Source organism: Abrus precatorius, unplaced genomic scaffold, assembly GCF_003935025.1.
Source record: "Abrus precatorius isolate BTA unplaced genomic scaffold, Abrus_2018 Scaffold6, whole genome shotgun sequence".
Classification (NCBI taxonomy): domain Eukaryota; kingdom Viridiplantae; phylum Streptophyta; class Magnoliopsida; order Fabales; family Fabaceae; genus Abrus; species Abrus precatorius.
Window position 1 is genome coordinate 20,664,976 of NW_020874406.1, and position 24,027 is coordinate 20,689,002.

Here is a 24,027-nt window from a genome sequence, read left to right on the forward strand (position 1 = left end):
GATTAGTATTAATTAAAAAAAATCGCTCATTACTCATATAAATATGTAAATATATTTTTTTATTTTATACATAATTGATTATTTGACTATTTATATTACAAATAATTTTAACATATAATATAAAATAACATAATAATTATTTTTTTCTTGATTTTAATGAATTATTTATTTATTATTATTAAAAAAAAAACTAAAAATACGTAGCTTCGTTTTCTGCTTCTTTCGTCTCTCTCGTCACAAACCGACAGGTACATATTTTATATTATCAATTATTAAACACGTGTTGAAGCCTCAATTATTGAAAATAAAACAAATTTTTTTATAGATAATAAATATATTATTTTTTATGAGAGATAAGTCTATTTACAATTTAATTAAAATATACTAATAAAAAATTATCACATCTTAACATTTATTGATTTTTGTAATAATTACCTTAAAGTTATATCTATAAAAAAAAATTTACACTGACATTGTATCAATATTAATTTTTATATAAATCAAGAATATTATATATATATATATATATATATATATATAATTGAAATTTGTGACATTATTTAAAGGAAGTCAAAGTTATATCACTTAAATTAACTACCTATATATTAATAAATAATAAATTATTTTTTCTTTAAATCTCTTCCTAAAACAACTGCAAATGATATGCAAATATTGAGTCCAGTGGAAAATATTGCATGATAGTCATGTTAATAAAGCAACCAAAGGTGTCGGATTAGGTTGTTTACATCTTTTTCAAATAACTTAATATTTAACCATAATGTTTAGCAATAATATGTTTCCTGTTGCTTGGATAAGCATGCCCGATTTGACTTTCAACTGAGTAGTGTTATTAGAGAAAGTTCTATTACTAACAATTGATACACAAAAATATACAGTTGTTTTGGTATAACTATTTTTTTAAGAACTGTGCAGTGTTATCTTAGTTTTTTTTCTTCATATTTAACGTGCTATTCAGTTGCTTCATTTGTAACTCTTATCTCCATTAATAGTGTTCAAATAACATTTTATTTATTTTTATCACATTTGTTATAACTTATGACACGAATAAGATCACTGCTCCTGTCAAGATAAATACATGAGGCAACGACTTCGATTAGTATGATTGGGTGTATTAATAAGAAGTGTTTATGTCAATCCCTTGAAAGAAAAGGAATAGTAATCCACCTGCTCACTAGAAAACATAACATTATAGCCTTCGTTTTCTATTAGTTGAAGCCATCATGTTATCGCACATATTACTTTCAGTAAATATTTCTTAATTAATCACGTTGAGAAGAAGTCAATTGGTTCAACCTGTTGAAATTTTTTGTTTTTAATTTAAAGGATTTTAAAAATTAATTACCTTGACAATTATAGCACCTTTTAGGTTAACATAACTGAACAATGCATTGTTTTCAGGCTTCAGAATCCAATACTACGATAAAAAAATATTATAAAATTTGTAGTATAGTCTATATTTAAATTTAATTTAAGAGGGTAAGAAATTAACTTGATCAACTCGAATAATTAACCTTTTACAACTACACCATCCAAGCAACTTTGACATTGGTGTAGTTGAGAATCCTAACTACCGGGTCCCTCTCCCATTATTGGGAATCCTTTTGCGTCACTTTAAACATATATCTGTTTGATATTACTCACAGCTATCAAAGTGGGTCGGAAAACAAAAAACAACTGCTAGATACTGAAAGAAAACACTGAATTTCCTGATAATTTCTTCTTATTGTTATTTAACTGTAACGTAAAATTATTGGACCATTTTAAAACTTTGGGAGGTGAGCTTATATATTTAAATCGTCATCACAATATGTATAAGAAAACATGCAGGTAAATTTTTTGGTGAGTAAATGATTGGCTTACATAGCACTTAATTTGTGAACGTCCATAATCAATATAATTTTATTATTTATTTTTTTTGGTTTTGCATCGGATGACGTGAATTTTTTGTTTTCAATTCCTGTGAACAAATTTTTTATTTTAGTTCCTATATTACAAATTTTTATATTTTTCTTTTTCGTTGATGTAGTTCAACAAAAAATAATATGTGGTGACATATTTGTAGACCACGTTCACAATAGAGATAGGATACAAAATTTCTGAAAATATAAGAATTAAAATAAAATAAAATATGTTCAGAGGACTCAATAAAAAATACTGAAATGTAAAGAAAAAATTGAAAAAAAAAAACAGAAACTCATAACCATGAACATTGTATACAAAAGAACACACAAAATGGGAGTAAATGTTGTAAAACTAGGACTAGCTAATATAGTACTAAATTCCTGTCACGTTACACAAATTAACCTTAAACTAGGAAATCCTGTTGAACAAAGGGTCCTCTAGCAAGAGCTCAGACCAAATAGCAGAATTAATGCAATTATCTTCCATACTAGTTAATGAAACCTGTGTCACAGGTGGAACAGCATGGGAGGGAGAAGGGGTAGTGCTTGAGCATGAAAGAAGCCATGGAGAATTGGGATAACTTTCTCCTTGACAAAATGCAGTAGTGGATTCGTTAGGGGCTTGGAACATTTCCTTGCTTAATGGTGCTTCATATGAACAACAAGGGGGTGTTTCCAAGCTTGGCATGTGAGAGAAAGGGATGGAATCATTGACCAAATGGAGATTGCTACCAATTCCAGTAGATAATGGCATGGTGTTTTCAAAATGATCTTTTGAAAGGTTATTGGTGTTAGGCTCAAACTCAGTTGAAGCTTGTGGCTGAAAGAGGTGTTGCTGTTGGAAGCATTGGAGCCCGGTCAATTGGATGGTCTCCGCTTGTAGCCTTGCAACGTTTTGTTCCCATGAATAATGATGATGATGGTCTAAGAATTCTTTCAGATTTGCCAGTGCTATGAGATGAGACAAGCCTGAGAAGATATCATCAGTTCGAGGTTGGTGTGTCATTGGATCATAACCCATTTGAATAAGCTTCTTTTTGAGATGGGTGTTCCAAAAATTCTTGATTTCATTATCTGTCCGACCTGGTAAGTGACTTGCAATTGTTGACCATCTAGCCAAAAGCAGAAAAAATTTACGTATATTATAAGCTTCAGAATAATCAAATTAATTAATACTTCATTTGCTCATACTGTATACGGAATAATTCCAAATTCCTGCACATAATGCAAAAAAAATGTTTCTTTTTGTAAGAGAAATGTTTTGAACAAAAAGTACAAGATACACTCACACTCATGCACACAGGTAAGAGAAATTACAATAAAATCTTCCATAAGAAGAGCCCTCAAAGGATACAACAATAATACGCATAAAAGGATAGTGGTGTTGAAAATTTACTTGTTTCCAAGGATGGCATGGAGATTCAGAATTGTTTGTTCTTCTTCTTGAGAAAACTTCCCTCTCTTAATGTCAGGCCTCAAGTAGTTCGTCCACCTTAACCTGCAACTTTTGCCACACCTGTTGAGTCCTGTTATCAAATATACAAATGATCACTCCCATTAATTACGGTTTAAAGTCTAATAGATCAAAGAGACCAAAACTAATTATGAGTTTTTCTGACGTATATTACAAACATATATATCTATAATTTTATATAGTAGTTACCTGCTAGTTTTGGAAGAGCCCTCCAGCTTGCATGACCATATTTTTGAATGTGGTTAACAAGCTTCTCATCTTCTTCAGGTGTCCAAGGACCTTTCTTCAAACCAATCTCATCACAGCATGGAGATCTTCCCATTTCTATTTATGGTATCCTACTTCTTGTGTCTTTCTTCTTTTTCTTCTTTCTCTCTCTCTCTCTCTTTACAAAGAAGGAAGCTGAGTCACTTCGTTATCAAATTCAACATGGGACTGGATGGAGATGGATGCTTCCTACACATCCAACCTAAAGTGGCAGCTATCTATTTATAAGGCGAATATCTGTTGTACGTGGCCCACACAACAAGGTTTAATAGAAGTTGAAACTGACGTGTTAGCTAAAACAAACATACATTTTTCTTATATACGCAAAATGACAAACTTTTGTCAACCCAACAATGGTTGGTTACTGTAAAATTAAATTATAACTCTAAATAATCTTTACATGTTATTTGGTGTGAAATAAATAAATATAAGCAAGAGTTGTACTAGTTCACGTGCTTAAGGCATTTTGATATAGTTGCAATTTTAAGTTCAAATTCTTCTATAAGACTAATCATTCTCTCTCTCTATTATCAATATTATGAACTTGAATTAGATCTGTTCCTAAAAATCAACATGATATCCACAGCCTAGTTTTAATCTAAATTAAAAATAATGGCTCAAGTCTTCAGTAAAAAAAAGCACTACAGAAAATGAAGAGAAATAAATATGGACTTGGTGAGGAAGACCCAGTAAACCTAATAAAAAATTGAAAAGAAAGGGAAAAAATTAAAGGATTCAAGGAAGAAGACACAGACATAAAGGACTCCAAAAGAAAAGGCACAAATCCAAGTTAAAGATTGAAGACAAGTCACAACTATACCAGTTAACCTGAAAGGAAATATAAAAAATAAAAGCAGTTTATACTGAATGGAAATGTGAGAAGTAAAGGGAATATAAATAAGGGAAATATAAGTCCAGTTGCCTAAAACATTTTGGAGATATATAGATGCAATCTCAAAACAATCCCTCAACAAGAACAATCACTCTTTCTATATTATGAACTTGGATCCAGCTTGTTTGTAAAAATCAACAGTAAAAAACTTTACTTAACTGTTAGGATTTGTTTGTGTTACTTTAAATAACCCAATTCTAGGTAGATTAATGGGATTTTATTTATAAAAAGGTAAATAAAAATTAATACATATCTTATCTTAATTAGTTCCCCTTAAGATTTGCGCCATGAAATTACCATTCTTGACCCAAGAATTAGTCTTACAACTATAATGCGAGGTACCCGGTTCAACACCAGAAATATAAATCTTTGTCAAAGTTGAAAATATAGAAGGTTGAGGGAAACAGATCGATCAATATGATATGATATTACACTTAGCTACTCTATTTTCAACCATGTGAGATGTTGGCGATCAAAATCATGTAGCAACAAGAAAACGAACTGATAGTGATGTCACGTACAAAAATGTTGATGATTTTGCCATAAGAAAAGAAAAAAGAGGGATTATATATGACCATCCGTGGAGCTAGTTAGACGAGAAGTTGGTGCGTCAAACTCTCTAAATTTCTAACCCTCTCTACAACTCTCTTTCCCTTCATATACGTTGCAAGCCATTAATGGGTTCTTTAATGCATGCCGTCGTCGTTTCTTCTTTGTACCTTGCATTCATACGAGGCAGAACTGCTACTTTCTCGTTTGTTCCTACAGAAATGCACCACAGTGTGATTTTGTTATAGAACATTATTTAAAATATAAATAAATAATAATAATAATAATTAAATTATATATATATATATATATATATATATATATATATATATAACTTGTTGGTCCAGATGAAAATTAGTCGAGATTCTACATACACTATCTAAGTTGGTCCAGACTATTTGTTCTCAATAAAATAAAATTTGGAATTCATTTTCTTATATGTATATCGTAGAGGAGTAAGAATAATGTTTTAGATTTGGTAAACTTTTACAAAACTACGTGGAGAAGAAAAAAAAAATAAAGACAAATTATACATAAAATTATTTTTATAAATTAAAATTAATTTGTATTTTATATTTTAAAGAAGTCAATAAAAAAATTTTAAAAGTAGTTTTGCAAAAACTATTTCAGACCAATGTATAAGGATAATGTTAAGTGGAAAATTCTAAATAGCTAAAAAGGAAAAAGAAAGTTTAGGTAGATTTATGCATACAACTTTTGACGAGATCGTGTACAAGTTTGAAAATAAAGTTACGGGGTAGAGACCTATTCATCAGAAAGATAATTTAGTTTTTACAATGATTATGCATCGTTTCTAAATTATCATATATATAATAATTTGACTTTTAGGTGATCTTTATTGATTTTTGTCTTCACGAAGAATGTAACAATAAAGATTCGATTTCGTCTCACCTATCTATATATACCTATCTACATATATACACATACAGACAAATTTTACAATAAGATTGAACAACCTACCCAATATATAATTAACGTGAAATTTTATGAACATATGAACTTGTAATTCAACATGAGTTGTTTACCTTACAAAAATTTATTTAATAATTAATTTTAGTACATAAACCTTAATCCTATATATGTGTCAAGTTAATTATTACGTGGACAAAATTTAGCTGTCATTTCTTACTTTTTTAATATATTTTTTTAAATTAAAATTTTATTTAATAATTTGTGATGACGTACTCACTTTTTATAGAAATAAAAATTTAATTTTAATTAAAAACACAAGATAAAAAATACTTAAAAATTATACCTAAATTTTGTCCATATCATATATTGTTAATCACAGTGGATAATGTACTATGTCCAAAAATCAAAGCATTTCTTTTATGTAACAATAAAATGAAAAGAATACATCTAACATGTGTACAAAAAAATTATATTTTCATATAATTGATATAATTGATATATATATATATATATATATATATATATATATATATATATCATCTCTTTAATGAGTTTCACAACTTATGTATTAATTTAGAGATATATTGTACGAATACGCATAATAATTTATGTGTTCCGAATCTATGATTTAACTCTTTTAAAATGCAGGGTGAACTTTAATGAATAAAGTATAGAATAATAATGATTGATTATAAAATTGTTAATTATAAAATTAATAGATAAGTTTTAACAATTTTATAATTTACATATACATGCATTTTAACTTTTACATTACCAAATTTTAATTTTTAAATAATGATTATTTTACTTTATTATTAATTTAAAGTGTATTTTCATTTCAGTGGTTTCAAATCAAAGAGTTTAAGACTCTCTATATCTGCCACCACAAGCTGTTACACATAATTTTTTGTTACATGTTAATTTCAAATGTAATTTTTTTTTATTGAATGTGTATGGAAATTATGAATTTCGTTAAAATTCTATTTTAGTCTTATATAAGATCAAACTTTTTAACTTTTAAGTCATACATACCAAGCTTTTTTAACTATTGATCGTTATCATGTATGTCAAATAGACCCTAAATGGTATGATAACAAATCATGAATTTTCTTTTTACATTCTAGAGAACTCAAGTTCTAAAACAGTCATCACCTCTTAGTCTTACGCTGGTTGTAATAATGACTGTATAAGTTCTTGTAAGAGAAAGTATATATTACTTTAGATTAAAAATAATACTGTGTTAATTAGTTAGCTTATATAATTTACTTAGCAAATGTGGAGTAAAGTTTTGTCTATGTCTGCGGAAGACAAGGGAGGGAGATGAATTGCTATTGCGTTGCGTTCAAAGGCGGAGATTAATTGCTTGTTCAACTCAATTTCGCTGTCGGGTAGACCAGCTTCTCAATCTCGACCATATAAAAAAGGAAGCAGGTTTAACCTATAGGCTATTATACAACGTTATTGATGTCACCATAAACAGTGACAGTGTGATTTTCCTCATTAGAAGTAATGAAACTTGTAATGTCAGCTAAACAACTGAATTGCTTGCTTTCTTAAGTTTCTACCCGTTACATCTAAACTCGGACTTTGCATGCTTCTTCATGCCACGTATTACGTATATATGAATTTGTTCTTTTCCATTTTTGTTAACAGGAATGACAATAAAAACAAAGTTGACCATGAGGTGTGGAATGAAATCTTCTATTCTATTTTTCTATCTTAATTTTTTTCTTTAATTAGGTATTAATAACTTAAGCAAACCAAAATAAAAACAAAGCATCAATTTCCCAAGAAAATACTGTTTTACATTTTATTATTAACGTGAGGCAGGTTAAGTTAATCTATCCCTATATTATAAATTTAAATTTGTATCATTAAAAAAATTAGATATGCACTCACTCTCGCCCAATTAATATTTTTCTTATTTTTAACATGTCCTTTGAACTTTCACATTGTGTATATAAGTGGCTTTAATTTGATTTAACATGCCTTTGAACTTTCACATTGTGTTTATAAGTGGCTTTAATTTGATTTAACATGCCCTCTATTTATAATGGCATGAGTCTTGTGAATGATAGGAAGCTGATGAAAGTTTGGATATCTACTTGGTGGCGGTGATATGGAGTTTATTTACGACGTAATGTTCAATGGCCAAACCATTAGCTTTATGCAAATTAAACTTAACACTACCTAATTTTATTTTCTTTTTCTTTTAAATAGTTGTTTGAAGGATAAAATAATATAATTACTTATTAAATATAATTTTATAAAATGATTAATACATATTTATTTGTTAAAGTTGACTTTAAAGAGTTGAATATTTGTTCTTTAAACTTAAAAGTTATTTCTAAAGAAATCATAACACAGCTTAAATTTTTTTAAAATTTTAAAATAAATACTACTCAACTTATAGTAATGTGAATTTCTTTTTCTTTATGTTAACAAAATTTATTTCTTTCAAATCGTTAGTATTTTTTACATTTTTCTCTTTTTTTATTAAAATTAAAAATTTTATTTTATCTTTTTTTATTATTATTTAGACATAAACTATTTAATTAATATGATATACAAACTTAAATTTTAATGAGACAAATAATTAACTTTAGTTTGTGAAAAAAGAAATAAAAAAAATTAATTTTAGATATATAAACTTAGGAGATGTATTAGTTTAAGATTTCATAGGATTTTAAAAGATTTTTTTTAAGTAAAAAATTTTGTTGGTATTTAATGATTTTATGTTACTTAAAAATAATTCAGTAGTATTTAATTAGGATTTTTTAAAGAGTCCATTAAAATCTATTGGTATTTATTTGAGACTTTTTACAACTTAAAAATAATATATTGGTATTAAAAAATATAAAGATTTTAAAGGATTGTTATATTAGAAGAATTTTGAAAGATTTTTTAGTACTAAATTCATAAACCAATCTCATATAAATTCATCAAATTTTAAAAGATTGTTTGAAGTGACTTTTTAAGTATTTTAAAAATTTTTAGGTGAATTTTTTTATCTTTTTTTTTTCTATACTCTTGTCTTTTTCATTTTTTTTCTTTACTAATAATGTTGTACTACTACTCATATATAATATTATACTATTGTTTTCATTTTATTCTCTTATTTGGTGAAAAAGTAAATGATAGTGTCATTAACTTATTTTATTTTACTCTATTTAGTTGAGTTTGTTCCTCAGATATATAATACAGAAAATATTAAAAATTTTAACTTTTAAGTAGTAATTTTTTTATAATACACGCAATAAAAGAGAAAGATATCTCATACAATACACGGATAAATAAATATGTCATAATATAATATTATAATTAATAATTATAAAATAAATAAAAATAACTGTATAAAATATTTATGATAATGTTAAAATTATTTTAAAAATTAAAATTAATTAGTATATATTAATATTATTACTAATAAAAATATTTCATATATTACATTAAGACTAACAATATATTTTTAAATATTTGTAAATTAACTTTAAAAATAAAGGAATTAGACTCAAATATTATTTTAATTTATAAAATAATAATTTTAATTTTATAAAGTTTAAAAATGACCCTTATAATTAATTTATAATAATGTAATATACATACATACCATAATATTAATATAAAATAATAAATAAATTAATTTTTATAAATACTAAAAATATATCTTATGTTATAAAATTATATAGCACACAATTTAGGAATAAATATTAATTTTTTTATGTCTAATAAATATGTCCGTTGCATGAATTTATATAAATATATAAAAATAATTATTTTTAATATAATAGAAACATAAAAAATGTTAAGTAAAAATTTTGATTATTTTTAAAAAAATCTATAAAAATAAAGTTAACAATTAAAATTAATTTATATATGACTTTAAATGTTATAAATTTTAATAATAATAATTTAGTTATAAATTAATAAATATATTTGTGTGTTACACAAATTTGTTTATATTATTTATTAAATTATTTTATTTTAAAATAAAAAATTAGAATTTAAATATAAAAAATATGTAATAATAAAATTTTATTATATTCTATTAAAATATGTTATAAAATAATATTTACTCCAAATCATAATATAATATTATATTATGACATAATAGATATTATATCACTTAAAATAGCTGATAAATTAACATATTATTATAATCACAAAAAAAAATTATAACATCTTTGATTTTTAGATTTGTTTTATTTTAATTTCTCTATTTCAATTGTTTTTATTATTTTTATTTTTAACTCTTTTATGTCAAAAATTATTAAAATTTTAATTATAAAATTTTAAATTTAAATGTATGAAAAAAATCTTAAATTCTTTATGTAAAAAATTTACAAAACTCTGTAAAGTTTACAAAATATTACAGAATTTATTAAAATTCTAATTTTAAAATCTTGTAGAATTCTATAAAGTTTAAAAAGTTATAAAAATCTTGCAAAATTTTTTAAAATTTTCATTTTTAACTAAAAAAATCTTAATTTAATACACCTTTTAAATTTAAATATAATAATAAATTAACGTTGTTGGTGTTAGAAATTGTAAGTAATTATTGCTGTGATGTTAAAAATGAGAGTAAAAAATATCTTTAAATATCATTTATAATAAATTAAATCAAAATGAAATGCATATTTATCTTAGAAAGATATATTCTTACAAAATAACTTAAATAGGTTTGGGTCGTGGAATCAGTGTCTTACATGTTAGACTGTCTACGATAGACTGATTATGAGTACACCCTTGCCAATTAGACTCAGCCATGACCCCAATTTCTCTCTCTCTCTCTTTGTTTTCACTATACAATATTAAATATTTCTAAAATGTGGATAATATAGTTCACGTAGTACATTATCGTACACCACATATATTTAATTAAGAATCTACAGCCCAAAGTGACTTTGGGAAGAGACCATTCCAAACACACTAAAGATTTAACTCTTGAAATAAAGGACTGAGCTCATAGTCTCCGAGCAATGACAATTTTTATTGTTACTGGTATAAGAGCATTTTCTTGTTATTGCATCACTGTGCCACATGAAAAAATATTACTAACAAGTTATAATTTTTATTTTTTTTCAAAAATACATTTAAGACATAACTTGTTAAAATATTACTTTAAAAAAACAGGTAAATATTAGCGAATCCTATAATTGGATAATTATAAATAAGATTTTTTTTATTAAAAATATTTATTACATTGAGAATGTAAAAATGTAGTAAATATTAGACTTAAATTTTTTTTACTTCTTACATTTTAATGTTTTTTTATTTTAATTTTCATTATAATTTCTTTCGTTTTGATCCTTATATTTTTGTCAATTTTTATTTTTAATCTCCTTTGCTGAAATAGTTCAACAAAAAAATTAACATATAATAATTTTATATTGATTCACATCAATGATGTAGACTAAATAAACTCATAAAAATATATTAATCTAAATAGAAAATTTATTCAGCAGAATTAAAATAATTTTTTTTATTAAAATATAGAGGCTAAAAGCATATAAAAACTTAAATATTATCTTATTCAATAAAGCTTATTATTTTAAAATATTTAAAATCAATTTTATAGATTAAAGTTAACAAAATTGATAACTTTTCAATGTTATTCATGTTTAACTCGAATGTAATAAACTTATGACACCTAAGATATAGACTAGAAGAAGTTCAAACAAGTTAATTTTAATATTTAAATCAGGTCAAAGATACACACAATCTTGTTAGATGTGTGGCCATACGCAGTTGAGTCAAGCTTAAAATAAATTAATAGAACAAAAATGAATGAGAGTTTAAAAAGAAGGGCAATTAGAATTTAAGGATCATCGACCATATTCCTCACAGCCCCCATTTGCCAATTCTCTTCCTCCGATCCTAAATTAGAACCTTTCAACAGTCGTATAGAGTCCCCCTCCATGCTCTTGAGAAATTATGGAAGTGATTAGAATGAAATTTTATCAATTCGAAACATTTCGCTTTGAAAATCTTTAGATAAAATAGTTGTCTTTAAGAGCTAATTCTTCTCCATATATAGCTTTCAGATAGTTAAATATGTCTATATCAGACAAAAATGAAGTAGTGTTTGTTATGGCGGCATGGAGTTAAGAGTATTAAACTAATTGGTGGGGAGATTAGATTTTGTAAAACACGGATAAAATGGAAATCAGTGTCTTAAATTACCTATCAAATATCAATGTTATCAAACAAAAGCCCAACTAAAGAGATTGAGGTGCAGAGGGGAGTAAGGTAGGGAGATTAGTACATATTTCCTTTCTATTTTTAATTTTAACAGATTATCTAAAGTAGTATATATGATAAAAAGATAGAGTGGGATTGAACCATTTAAAAGGATTGAAGGTTGACGCTAAAAAGATGTTAAAAATGTATGACAATAAAATAATGTCTATATTTATTCTCGTTAATGGCAGTCAGGGAACCTTTCCATCACAATCCTCTCACATTATCACAGTCCATATTTGATAAAGGGCGTAGTTGTGGGCTATTGTTTGGGCTCGAGTCGATTTTCTATTGTTTCATGCAGTGTTCTCTAGGCTCCGCCCTTTTCATCTGCTCGGCTTCGTTTTAGTATTTTAAATAGTAAATGTTAGTTACATTAATTATTTATATGAAATGATTGTAAAAAATTAACTAAAATACAGAATAAAAGAAATCATTTTACATGGTAAAGGACCAAAGCGAAGATCTTGTAAAATCAAGAACTTAAAGTAAGCAACGGCTATAATTTGAAAAAGCAAAATGAGAGTTTATGCAATAAAAAATTAAATATTCATACTAGGTTATCAAAATATAAACATTAATTATATTGCATAAAATAAGAAAGAGAAAATCTGCCAAATAGTTCTTATGATAAAAGTCATTCAGTTTAGTTACCAAAAATTTTAAATTTCTTTTGTTAGTGTTCATATTATTTTTCATCCTTTGATATAGTCTTTAGTAGCAAACATCATTAGTTAATTCTTATATATAGATTCTTGATTTGTAACATTAACTGATGACATAGAGCAAAACAAGGTCATATTTCAACGAGTCAATGTAGTAAACCTGCAAAATGGTCCATGAGATTGTAATGGATCATGCAATCAAGTCTCTTGGATTTTAAATCCCTCTTATGGAGTGTCTCTCCCACTTCCTCTCCTTCTCATACATGTTCTATCCTCACTAACACCATTAACGGTTCTTCTTTGATTTTCCTCTTAAGCAAAACGATTGATGAATATTGCAGTGGTATAGCTTGTGAACATGGTCAAGTTTGAGAAGCTAGAACATTTTGTGACTTGGAGGAAAATATGAACTTCTAACCACTTGTTGTGTTATAGTCAATCATGTTTTGAACTTTAGTGCTATGTTCCCCACTTTGCAATCAATTTCTCCATGATTCTAGTTTCAAAGAATGTCCCCTTACTTAATGTGGTCCAATTGATTTTTGTGTGTCCACTGGTTTCCATTGTTTGATCCCTTTATACCGTAGATCTAATTAAAGATCTTGAAGCAAAGCTCATGTTAGGGCTGCTACTATTGTTGTTTGTCTTAAATGAATGCGTGATCGTCCAAAGAAGAAAAATAACCTTTTAATTAGGAATAGCATCAATAATTCACATCTAGAAATGTGATGAAATTGACGAAGATGACATGTTAGGGTTGTATTATAGTAAAAAAAAAAATACTGACTCTTTATTATTATTATTATTATTATTATTATTATTATTATTAAAAATGAATATTGTTTAATTCATGTCATTATTCTATTTGTTACTTAAAATAACAATTCAACATTATTTAAGAGTTAAACTAACCGTGAATGATATGAATAATTAATTAAAGAGTGGAATAAAATGTAAGCAAATTAATTAAAAGAAAGATTTTGAAATGTTTATAAATAAACTACATGATCCCTACAATTTCGTAGACCATTTTGTGGATTTACTCATTGAAATGCAGTGTCATCTTATTCCATGTTATCACTTAACATTACAACTTTGCATTTAGTAAGTATCAACAAACGATAGTTGATAGAAAAAAATCAAATTGATGGATGAAAGATAATGTGAAAGACTAATGGAAGGATTTTAAAATATCGAGAGTAAATTGTGTTACCCTTACATCTTAGAAACCATTTTTTTTTACTTGATTAAGAAAAGTTGTTGAGATGAATTAATATATCTGTATTATAAAAAAATTATAACAGTTCAAGTTTATCCTTATTTTTAAGAAAATTCCATTATCATATTAATTGTTGAAAATTTAGAAAGGTTTAATATTTATAAAGAGAAAATATGTGACAAGATAATACATAATTACTTCCAAAATTTTAAAAAGCATCGTTGTATCGAAGACCGCAAAAGATATTTAAAAGAGGTCTTATTAGAAAGATTGAAGGAAGTAAATGGTAAGCTTTATGTTATTTACTAGAACATCAACAAGAAATTTGAATTCTAAACTTTTAAGTTTTATAAAATTTGCTAGCTTAATTTATTACTTTTTTTTGGGTACTTTTCTTTATTCTTTTTTTTTTGTTTTACCAAGCTTAAGTAGTTTGTAACTTGTGTTTTGTCACAAAAGTTGTACACCTTGAACTGCAAAATGATCATGTTCTTTCATATGGGAAATCTAGTCCAAAATTTTAATATGTGCCGTTTCACAGGCCTAGACAAATTAAAGGAGCATAACTTTGTCTCGTTGATTGCATGGTGGTAGACAAACGCAAAACACACATAACTTCCATTCTACGGTATCGAGCAACACTATCTTTTGTTGTCAACCTTTGTGAACTCTCCTATCCCAAGAAAAGTGGCACTACGTGGTTTTTGAATCTCTGAATCTCTCATGGCACTGTCCTATACATTCTTTGGACCACAAATTCGCACAGAATTCATCATAAAGCTTCTTTTATATATGTATTTATTTTATGCTGTTATCTATGAATATTATTATCCTGTTAAAAGGGTTCATCTGAAATTGTAATTATTGGGATTCAGAAACATTTTTAATTGCCAACAAGATCGAGCACTACAGTACTGTACATATATAACTGTTAGTACTTTAGTAAATCAAGCGTTCAAAGAAGGACTAGCTAGCTGTTGGAACGATAGCTTCTATAAACGTAAAGTTACCCTAGGGTTTCACAGGTATATATGTGAATACTTTAAATATGATTACTTGGGCTTAATATGTTAGAATGAATACTTAAATTTGACTTAGCCTTTTCTCTTTAGAACACTTACTATAAATAAAAGAAAAGTTACCCTTTTGAAGTCATTTCTCTTTTATGTGATTTCAGATTTTTTAGGAAAATATATACCTTCAAAAAGAAAAGGTAGTACAAGTTAACAAAGACGATCATGGTGCTTATCAAGAACCCAGCTTGTGTCGTGCTTGTATTTCTTTGGGTTGCTTCGCTTTCCTCTGCTCGGTTGAACCCTACAGGTATTTCTTTAATTTCCTTTTGGAGTACTACATGCATTACTCTTGCTTTAATAAATCGTTATAGGCAAATGATGACCACAAAAGGGTGAAAAATGCAGGTGCTGGAGTTAAAGAAATTCCGGTTATAAAGGTAATTAAATATACATTTTAAATTTTTTATGATATACTAAACCTTTATTTGTAAGTTTGATCTAGAGAGAAATTGGGGGAGGGGAATGTTAATATTACCTTTGTTTAAAAAAGTATTAAAAGTTGATGAGGAGTAAGAAAATTTGAAATCCTCTAAAACCCACACGTGTAATTTTTTAGTTCTTTTTAAGAACTTTTAATAGAAAAATAATTCACATCTCAACAAGAAAAATATTTAGAATATGTTTGTTTCCAACTTTTAAAAGAGTTTTCTCTTTTTAAAAACTAAAAATACATTCCCATTTCCTCTTTAGCTTCTCTTATTTTTAAAAATTTTTCACTTTCTTCAAAAAAATATAAGAAAGCATTTAAAAGATTTCATATTTAAATATATACAAAATTATATTTTAATAGTTTTTAATATTTTAATAAATTTTAGTAAACATGTGAGTGAGGAAAAAGAGTTTGGTGGAGAAGAAGGAAAAGATGCTGAGAAGAGAGAAAAAGAAGCTATGAGAGATGTCTCATTCTCCTTCCACCGAGCCTCCTTAATTTCGTCTTCACCTAACCCTTCTCTTGTTAGTCCCTCTTCTTCCTTCCCTTTCCTCAAGTCTCCCTTCCCCTCCCACTTCTCCAATCTCACATACATACCTCTATCCGTTCCCCTTTTTATTCTTTACTATTTTTACAAAAAAAAATTGATATTCACTTAAATGAAAGTGAGACTAGATCGTCCAGTTTCTTTGAGAATTAAAGTGAATCTAGATTCTTAATTTTATAAATAAGTTATCATTTAATTAGAGTAATTTTATTACAAAATCGTTTAATAAATTTATTTTTCCAAACACATACTAAAATACAAATAAATGGTTTCATCTCATCGAATAAATAAAGGATTAATAATATATTACATTGGGAATTTCTTGAACAGGCGAGTGTTGCAACTAGCACTACAAAAAGAACTACGGTGAAAAGCGTAGCTCCAATTGATGAGGGCAACTTGAACAAACCAAGCGCGAAGCTACTTGTGAGTAAATCTGGGACGGATAAATCATCCGCTTCCAGTGTACAATGCAAAAGAAATCTAAGAAGCCGTTTGTCTGATGAGGTTAACGGGGGTCCTATGGCTTTTACCGCTGATTATCATCGACCAGTGCACCACCCACCTAGGAATAACAAATGAACTCATAAAAGTTTTTCTCCTCTCAATAGAAGATATATATGTAGGTGTTTTTTTGTTGTTTGTTTATCTTATGCTTTAGTTTTGCTTTCCTATATGTTGTGTCACTGAAACGAGTGTCTGGGAAGTTCATATATAGGTTATATAAGTGTTTCTTGTCATCAATCTACTGTAAAATTAACATATCAAAAGAGTGAAGTCAAAGAATATTTACAAATAAATAAGTTGGTGCCTCACCCTTGTTCTCTTGTTGTCGTTGTTAGTTTGGCCCCAGAATTTTGTTAGAGCAGAAGCATGTTTTATTAATTTTTGTAATTAATCGTATTTGAAATGTATATGTTTAAAAATATTTAATGATAACGACTAATGTGAGTTAATATGTCATCTAACTCACTCATGAATTAACAAAATAACTTGTTATAACTTGTTTTTAAAATTATCATATTTATATTATAATCTTTTAACTATTTTATAAGTTAAAAATATTAATTATTAAAAACACTTTCACTTAATATTACTTTACATTATTTGTGAACAAGAATTTTTAAGTAGTAAATATTATATTCTATAAAATAAAATTAAATAAATAAGTAAATTATAAAGCTTAAGAATTTATAAAAAGCTAAAAAAAATTATAGAATATTAAATTAAAAATAATTGGTTAATATAAAAAAAATTATCTGAAATGGTAAAAGTTAGAATTAACTCCTAAAAGTATTATAGTTTAAAAATCATCTAAAAATGTTATCGTCAAGAAATAATACTAAAAAATTATATATAGAGGTTAATATAAAAAGCTTAAAATTTAATTAAATATTAAATTAAAAATAAATGCTTGATCTGTAAAATAAAAATTAATTAAAATGATAAAAATTAAAACTAATTCTACAGCACTCTCGTTTGAAAAAATTATAAGCACTCTTTTATTCATAAATTTTATGTAAAAATTGATTAAATTCGTGTAATTCACGAGAAAATGACTGGTTAAGAACACATATATCACATCGAGAATTAATTACTATTTTAAATTTGAAAAAAACTGAAAAGTTGTCGAAATAGTAGCTTAAGAAGATGACGTTAAATAAAATTCAAAAGAGATATAAGATCAGAGAAAGTGTCCGAAGAAGGCAAATGGAAAATTTTCAACATTTGGTGAAAGTGTTGACAATTGAACGAATAACAGTTATGTCTCCTATTGTTTTTTAATAATCATTCTTTAGAAGCATTTTGATTATAATCAATTACCATTTAATGATCCGCGTGCTATCATCTTCATTCTAAATACGTTATTGTGAGTTGTTCTCTTTATTAATTACTTTTTTAATTTTTTGTGTATGTTTGATTTCACATTTTCTGATTATCAATTTATATTTATTTACATGTTATTAGTTATAATTTCTACACTAAATTCATATTTATTGACTTTTAAAGTAAATTTAAATACTCATTCAGTTCATGAACAAGCACAACCACTACCAAACAAACACACTTAGCCACAGCATGACCCACAATTTCGTATAAATTATCATTAAACAACCATAAACTAAGGACATAAACCCAGGAATTATGTGATTCTATATTTTTCCTTAAAAAAAATAGAATTAAAAATAAGTAAAAAAAGAAAATTAGAGCATGTTTATTTTCTCTTTTTAAATAGAATTTTTAGTTTTTAAAATAAAAAAAATAAAAAAACTTGCTTATTAATGTAAGTTTTAAAAACTATTTTTAAAAATCAATTTTTATTTTCAGTTTTTAAAACTGAAAAATAGAATTGCTATTTAGGTATTTTTGTTTTTATTTTTCTGTTTTTCTTTCTAAAACTAACAAAAGTCTAACTAAAAACAGTTTTAAAAACTAAATTATCAAAAAAATTTATTTTATTTTATTTCCCTAAAAACAGTTTTACAAAATTGTTTTAAAATATAATTTTTAAAAATTAAAAATTAAAACTAAATCAAAAAAACCTTAGAGTGAGCCATGTTCCTCACACATGTGACTTGTAACACTGCCAATGACCGGTTGACCCCATTCGCCCGTGGAAGCGGAAATTGCGGTACAACGAGAGATTCACGGACGTGGTTTTTTCGGGTGACCCTTCGCCTTTATATTCTTTTGAGAATGCAATTCTTGTATGCTATTAGAACTCTTTTGTGTAAATACAATAGCAGTTAATTTAATTTAAAATATTTAAAATGCAAAATTATTGTACTATACTAAGATAATATGTTTTTTAAATCAAGGAACCAAATTGGATTTTTTTTCTTTTTGATGGAAATGGTAGTTAGTTGTTATTAATTCTGACATGAACTTCTATTCGAGCTTAATTAAATTTAGGTACCATTTTGTTTGCATAAAAAATAATATTCTTTATCTTTGTTTATTTCTCCTCTGATCTTTTTTCATAATTATATCATTTTTTTATAAACAAAATTTAGATAGACAAAAATTGACTTGCATCAGCAAGAATCAAACACAACCTGTTTTTTTGAGCCTTTATTTTTTAACATTGAATAAGGTGCCTTCCTTAAATATTAAGTTATTATTGGTGGGAATGAAAGTTAAAATTCCAAAGTCAAAGACAAAGGAGAAAGAGGATAACAAAGCTAAAATGAAAAGTTATATAACTAGACTTTCGAGGTCCGATCCCAAATTCAAGTGGGTTTGTGGACTGAATTACGTATCACTTGAGCTAAATCTTTTAATTAAGCTACAAATCATTCTTTATACATGACAAGCAACTAGTAAAACAAATGTTATTTTTATATATTGTGTATTTTGGTATAGAATGTTAGCTTTTTAAGATTATGAATTTTGTGCAAGTATAATAATATGTCACGTGAATAATCAATCATGCAAAAGAAGTCAAACGTGGGGGTATAGGCCCACTCCCACCCGTGACTGGTGACTCTTTACCTATATTCTATATTACCTATTAATATTTATATTTTTACACTCATTTATCCTAATATTTATTTTTTATTTTTTTTCTATTTATCTCTTTCTCTTTTTTCTCAATCCGTTTAAAACAATGCCCCACACCCAATATGATATATATGATGTAATGATGAATGTCTTGCCCCAAAGCTTCAACTTGCCTCCACTCCACCACTCATCAATTGAGTGTTCACACTTCACACAGGTCCAATCGGACCATCACAAAAAAGTCTATTGAGAATGTTTTTTTCTTTTTTAATTATAAGACTGTCATATTATTTTAATTTATTTTTTGTTTTCAAAGATTTTTATTAAATTATTAAACAACCTAAAACAAAATAAAAATAAAGTGATATTTTATAGTTAAAAGTAAAAATGCTTTTTCAAACTAAATGACTCTTTAATATTTTAGCTCCCCTTAAAAAATGAAAAAAATTGTAGGAATTTTTTTACACTAATTAAAAATATTAAAATCCCTCTTCACCTTCCGTCTTTCAACCTAATCCTATCCGAATTATATCATTTCTGCCTTTCACAAGCAGAATTTTCACATCAACAAAATATTAAGATTTCCTTTTGTTTATTTGTTTCTTTGATGTTGTCGTTTAGTACATATTTACTAGGAATCCTAAGTAGCGTAGCTTCATTCTCCATGTTTATCCATTTGTATCCATGGCACTACTAAGTCTCTTTCTCTTTCAAATTACTTATTTTATAAAATGATACTGATGGTGAGCTTTAGGCTTTTGTTACGCACCTAGTTTTCAATAGTTTTCATTTGATTAACACATTCATTCACGAACACTGAATTTAGCTACCTAGTGGCATACTACACGCAAAAAGAAAACAAAAAAGATTACCCGATTTGATTAAGCAAATGATCGCATTAATTGTCAATATCAAAAGAGTAATTTTAAAATTATATTAATTAGATCAAGATTTTTGTTATCCTAATGAATTGTTTATATATATTTATTTTTTTAAATTTATTAACTTCAATTCTTAGATCTGAGTTTAACTATTTAAAAAAGATAGTTTTTTATTGCAAAGGCATTCATTGCATTAAAAATTATAAATATATTTTTACTCTTATTAATTTTAAATTCAAATTTAAGAACTGCGATTAATATTTTTCTTTTTTATAAATAAATTTGATAATTCTTACCTTTTTGATACAGTTTGAATTGTTTATCATATATAATTACATTTTCTAATTCCCGTAAATTAAATACTTTCGCTTAAACAGATTTAATTAATTATACTATTATTATCTTAGAAACTTAAATGAAATACTTAATACGATTAAAATATAAAATATTTATAATATATTAGCAAAAAAAATATTTATAATATGGGGCCAGTGAGCCAAGGGAAGTAACTGGGAGTCAATGTTACCTCCTTAAAAATCTTCTGAATGTGCAGTGCGGTTACTTCAGGGCCCCTTCACGAGTCTTATTCTCTCCTACTACTATCCTCATCTTCTGGTATTTGGTAACAATCTTTTTTTTTTCTAGTGTGTGTGAAAAATTGTAATGATTTAATCATTGATCTACTCCATTGTATGTTTTCCGTATATGATGATAAAATCACTGGATTGACAGAAAGACACACACAAAATGCTATAAATAGTTGTCTAATTTAAGGTGTCAATCCCCTCCATTTAATGCTAATTTCGTCTTCACTTCTCCAAAACAACAGAGCTAAGGCGAATACTCAACAACAATTCATGGAAGCTCCAATCCAGTATTCAGGCAAGCTCACCATTAGGGTGGTTCTCACTTGCATCATGGCAGCCACTGGTGGTTTGATTTTTGGTTATGATCATGGTGTTTCAGGTAAATCCAATCTTTATCTTTGTTTAAAAATTGTAGCTTTGATGCTAGTGCCTTTTTGAATTCCCCGTTTTGGGCCTGTTTGAATCTGAAAATGTGATTTCATTTCTGCGTTCTTAATACATTGTTATCTGTTTGGTGATATTTGTGATGGGGGACGGTTGAGGGGTTTGGTGTTAAGAAGACTTACCTTAATTTTGATGATAGGATTAACTTTGGTTTTCTGAGTTAATCTTGAAATCCATACAGCTATACTGGCATGGTTTCTGATGCATATGTTCTGATTGATGAAACTTCTGACATGGGATTTTTGTTGTGTGAATTCATTTCATAGGTGGAGTGACTTCAATGGATTCGTTCTTGAAGAAATTCTTTCCATCTGTTTATGAAAAGGAGTCTAACATGAAGCCTTCTTCCGACCAGTACTGCAAATTCAACAGTCAGATATTGACACTGTTCACATCTTCCCTATATCTAAGTGCTCTTGTTGCGGGTCTTGGTGCATCCAGCATAACCCGAATGCTGGGTAGGCGTGCCACTATGATTATGGGTGGAATATTCTTTGTCACAGGTGCATTATTCAATGGATTAGCCTCAGGAATCTGGATGCTCATTGTTGGGAGATTGTTGCTTGGTTTTGGCATTGGTTGTGCCAATCAGGTAGTTATATTTTTCTTTAGGCATGCTTGATTCTCCTTAACTAAGGTCTCAAGTTCGAACCTTGTGAATGGAAAATGATATTGCTAGAAGAGCTAGCCTCACTATGGTGTGAATGTTGAATGTTCTCTCGAACAAAATTAACTTCTGTGGTGTAGACAAAAAAAATAAAAATTGACCACTGCTATGATTTTAGTTTTGTGCTAAGAAATAGTACTCTTTTCATTTTCAGTCAGTTCCAATCTATGTATCAGAGATGGCACCTTACAAATACCGTGGAGCTCTAAACGTGTGCTTCCAATTGTCAATCACTATAGGCATCTTTGTGGCCAATCTCTTCAACTACTACTTTTCCAAGATAATGAATGGTCAGGGATGGCGTTTAAGCTTGGGACTTGGTGCAGTTCCTGCTGTTATTTTTGTGGTAGGCTCATTTTGTCTTCCTGACTCACCAAACTCTCTTGTTGCACGTGGATGCCTTGATGATGCCAAAATGGAGCTTATTAAAATTCGCGGCACAACTGAAGTTGATGCCGAGTTCAAAGATATAATTGCTGCCAGTGAAGCCTCAGAAAATGTGAAACACCCTTGGAGAACCTTGATGGAGAGAAAGTATAGGCCACAGCTTGTTTTTGCCATATGCATACCCTTCTTTCAGCAATTCACTGGCTTGAATGTGATCACATTCTACGCTCCAATTTTGTTCAGAACAATTGGTTTTGGAAGCACGGCTTCCCTCATGTCTGCAGTGATAATTGGCAGCTTTAAACCCGTTTCAACCTTGGTTTCAATGTTTCTTGTAGATAAATTTGGAAGGCGCACCCTTTTCCTTGAGGGTGGTGCTCAAATGTTGATTTGCCAGGTACATGCTTCTCACTCACCCCACATAAAACTTTCATTTCATTGGTTTGGTTAGTTTCTAATTACCATGTTTGGGCCACAGATTATCATGACCATTGCTATTGCTGTTGCATTTGGCACAAGTGGGAACCCTGGAACACTGCCTAAATGGTATGCAATTGTGGTTGTGGGTATCATCTGTGTATATGTTTCGGGTTATGCATGGTCTTGGGGTCCTCTAGGGTGGTTGGTACCAAGTGAAATTTTTCCTCTTGAGATTAGATCTGCTGCTCAGAGTATCACAGTTGGTGTCAATATGATTAGCACTTTCTTCATTGCTCAATTCTTCACCTCAATGCTCTGTCATTTGAAATTTGGTTTGTTCATCTTCTTTGGGTGCTTTGTGGTAATCATGACCCTATTCATCTACAAGTTATTGCCAGAGACAAAGGGTATCCCGCTTGAGGAAATGAGTATGGTTTGGCAGAAACACCCTTTCTGGGGCAAATTTTTGGACTCAGACAACAGGATCCAAAATGACAAGATTTACTCCAATTGTTGATTTTTAGTTTTAGTCTTTTATTTACGTAAGTATAGTTTAACTTAAAAAAATTGTTTGGCCAAACTTTTTTATGATTTAATATACAAAATATTTAAGTTAGAATCTTCATGTGTTCTTATACTATAAAGGACATATAGCAATTGATTATCAACTTTAATTAGATGTAGAATTATACTCAGTTACATGCCGTAGCAAGTTATATTTACTGTAGTTTTTTTTAATGTGAAAGTAATCGTTCATATTCGAATTCTATCTACACTTTATTATGCACCGCATATCAAATAGTAATATTAGAATTACCAAAGACAAAGCAACCTAAAGAATATAAAGCATAAGCTTTTATATAAATTTTTAATATATATATATATATATATATATCATTCCATCACTCTCTTTTTTAATAGTGATA

The 24,027-nt window shown here is 27.6% G+C and overlaps 2 protein-coding genes across 3 annotated transcripts; one reads left to right on the top strand and one right to left on the bottom strand.

Annotated features, from left to right (window-relative positions):
- Positions 1-2,331: 2,331 nt before the first annotated feature.
- Positions 2,332-3,718, bottom strand: LOC113870367 (transcription factor MYB53-like). The gene is made up of 3 exons (XM_027506962.1): positions 3,586-3,718; positions 3,319-3,448; positions 2,332-3,034 (listed from the first exon to the last, which is right to left on the bottom strand). The coding sequence occupies exons 1-3, from the start codon at positions 3,716-3,718 to the stop codon at positions 2,332-2,334; spliced, it is 966 nt and encodes a 321-aa protein (XP_027362763.1).
- Positions 3,719-21,161: 17,443 nt separating this feature from the next.
- LOC113869167 (sugar carrier protein C-like) lies at positions 21,162-23,715 on the top strand. 2 transcript variants are annotated; one of them, XM_027505356.1, is made up of 4 exons: positions 21,162-21,218; positions 21,426-22,219; positions 22,449-23,078; positions 23,160-23,715. In XM_027505356.1, exons 2-4 carry the CDS (start codon positions 21,908-21,910, stop codon positions 23,616-23,618), a joined length of 1,401 nt encoding a protein of 466 aa, XP_027361157.1. In that variant the 5' UTR covers positions 21,162-21,218; positions 21,426-21,907; the 3' UTR covers positions 23,619-23,715. The 2 variants fall into 2 exon arrangements, with proteins under 2 accessions (XP_027361157.1, XP_027361156.1); XM_027505355.1 differs by lacking the exon at positions 21,162-21,218 and having other exon boundaries at positions 21,255-21,562; positions 21,894-22,219; positions 23,160-23,710.
- Positions 23,716-24,027: the final 312 nt, after the last annotated feature.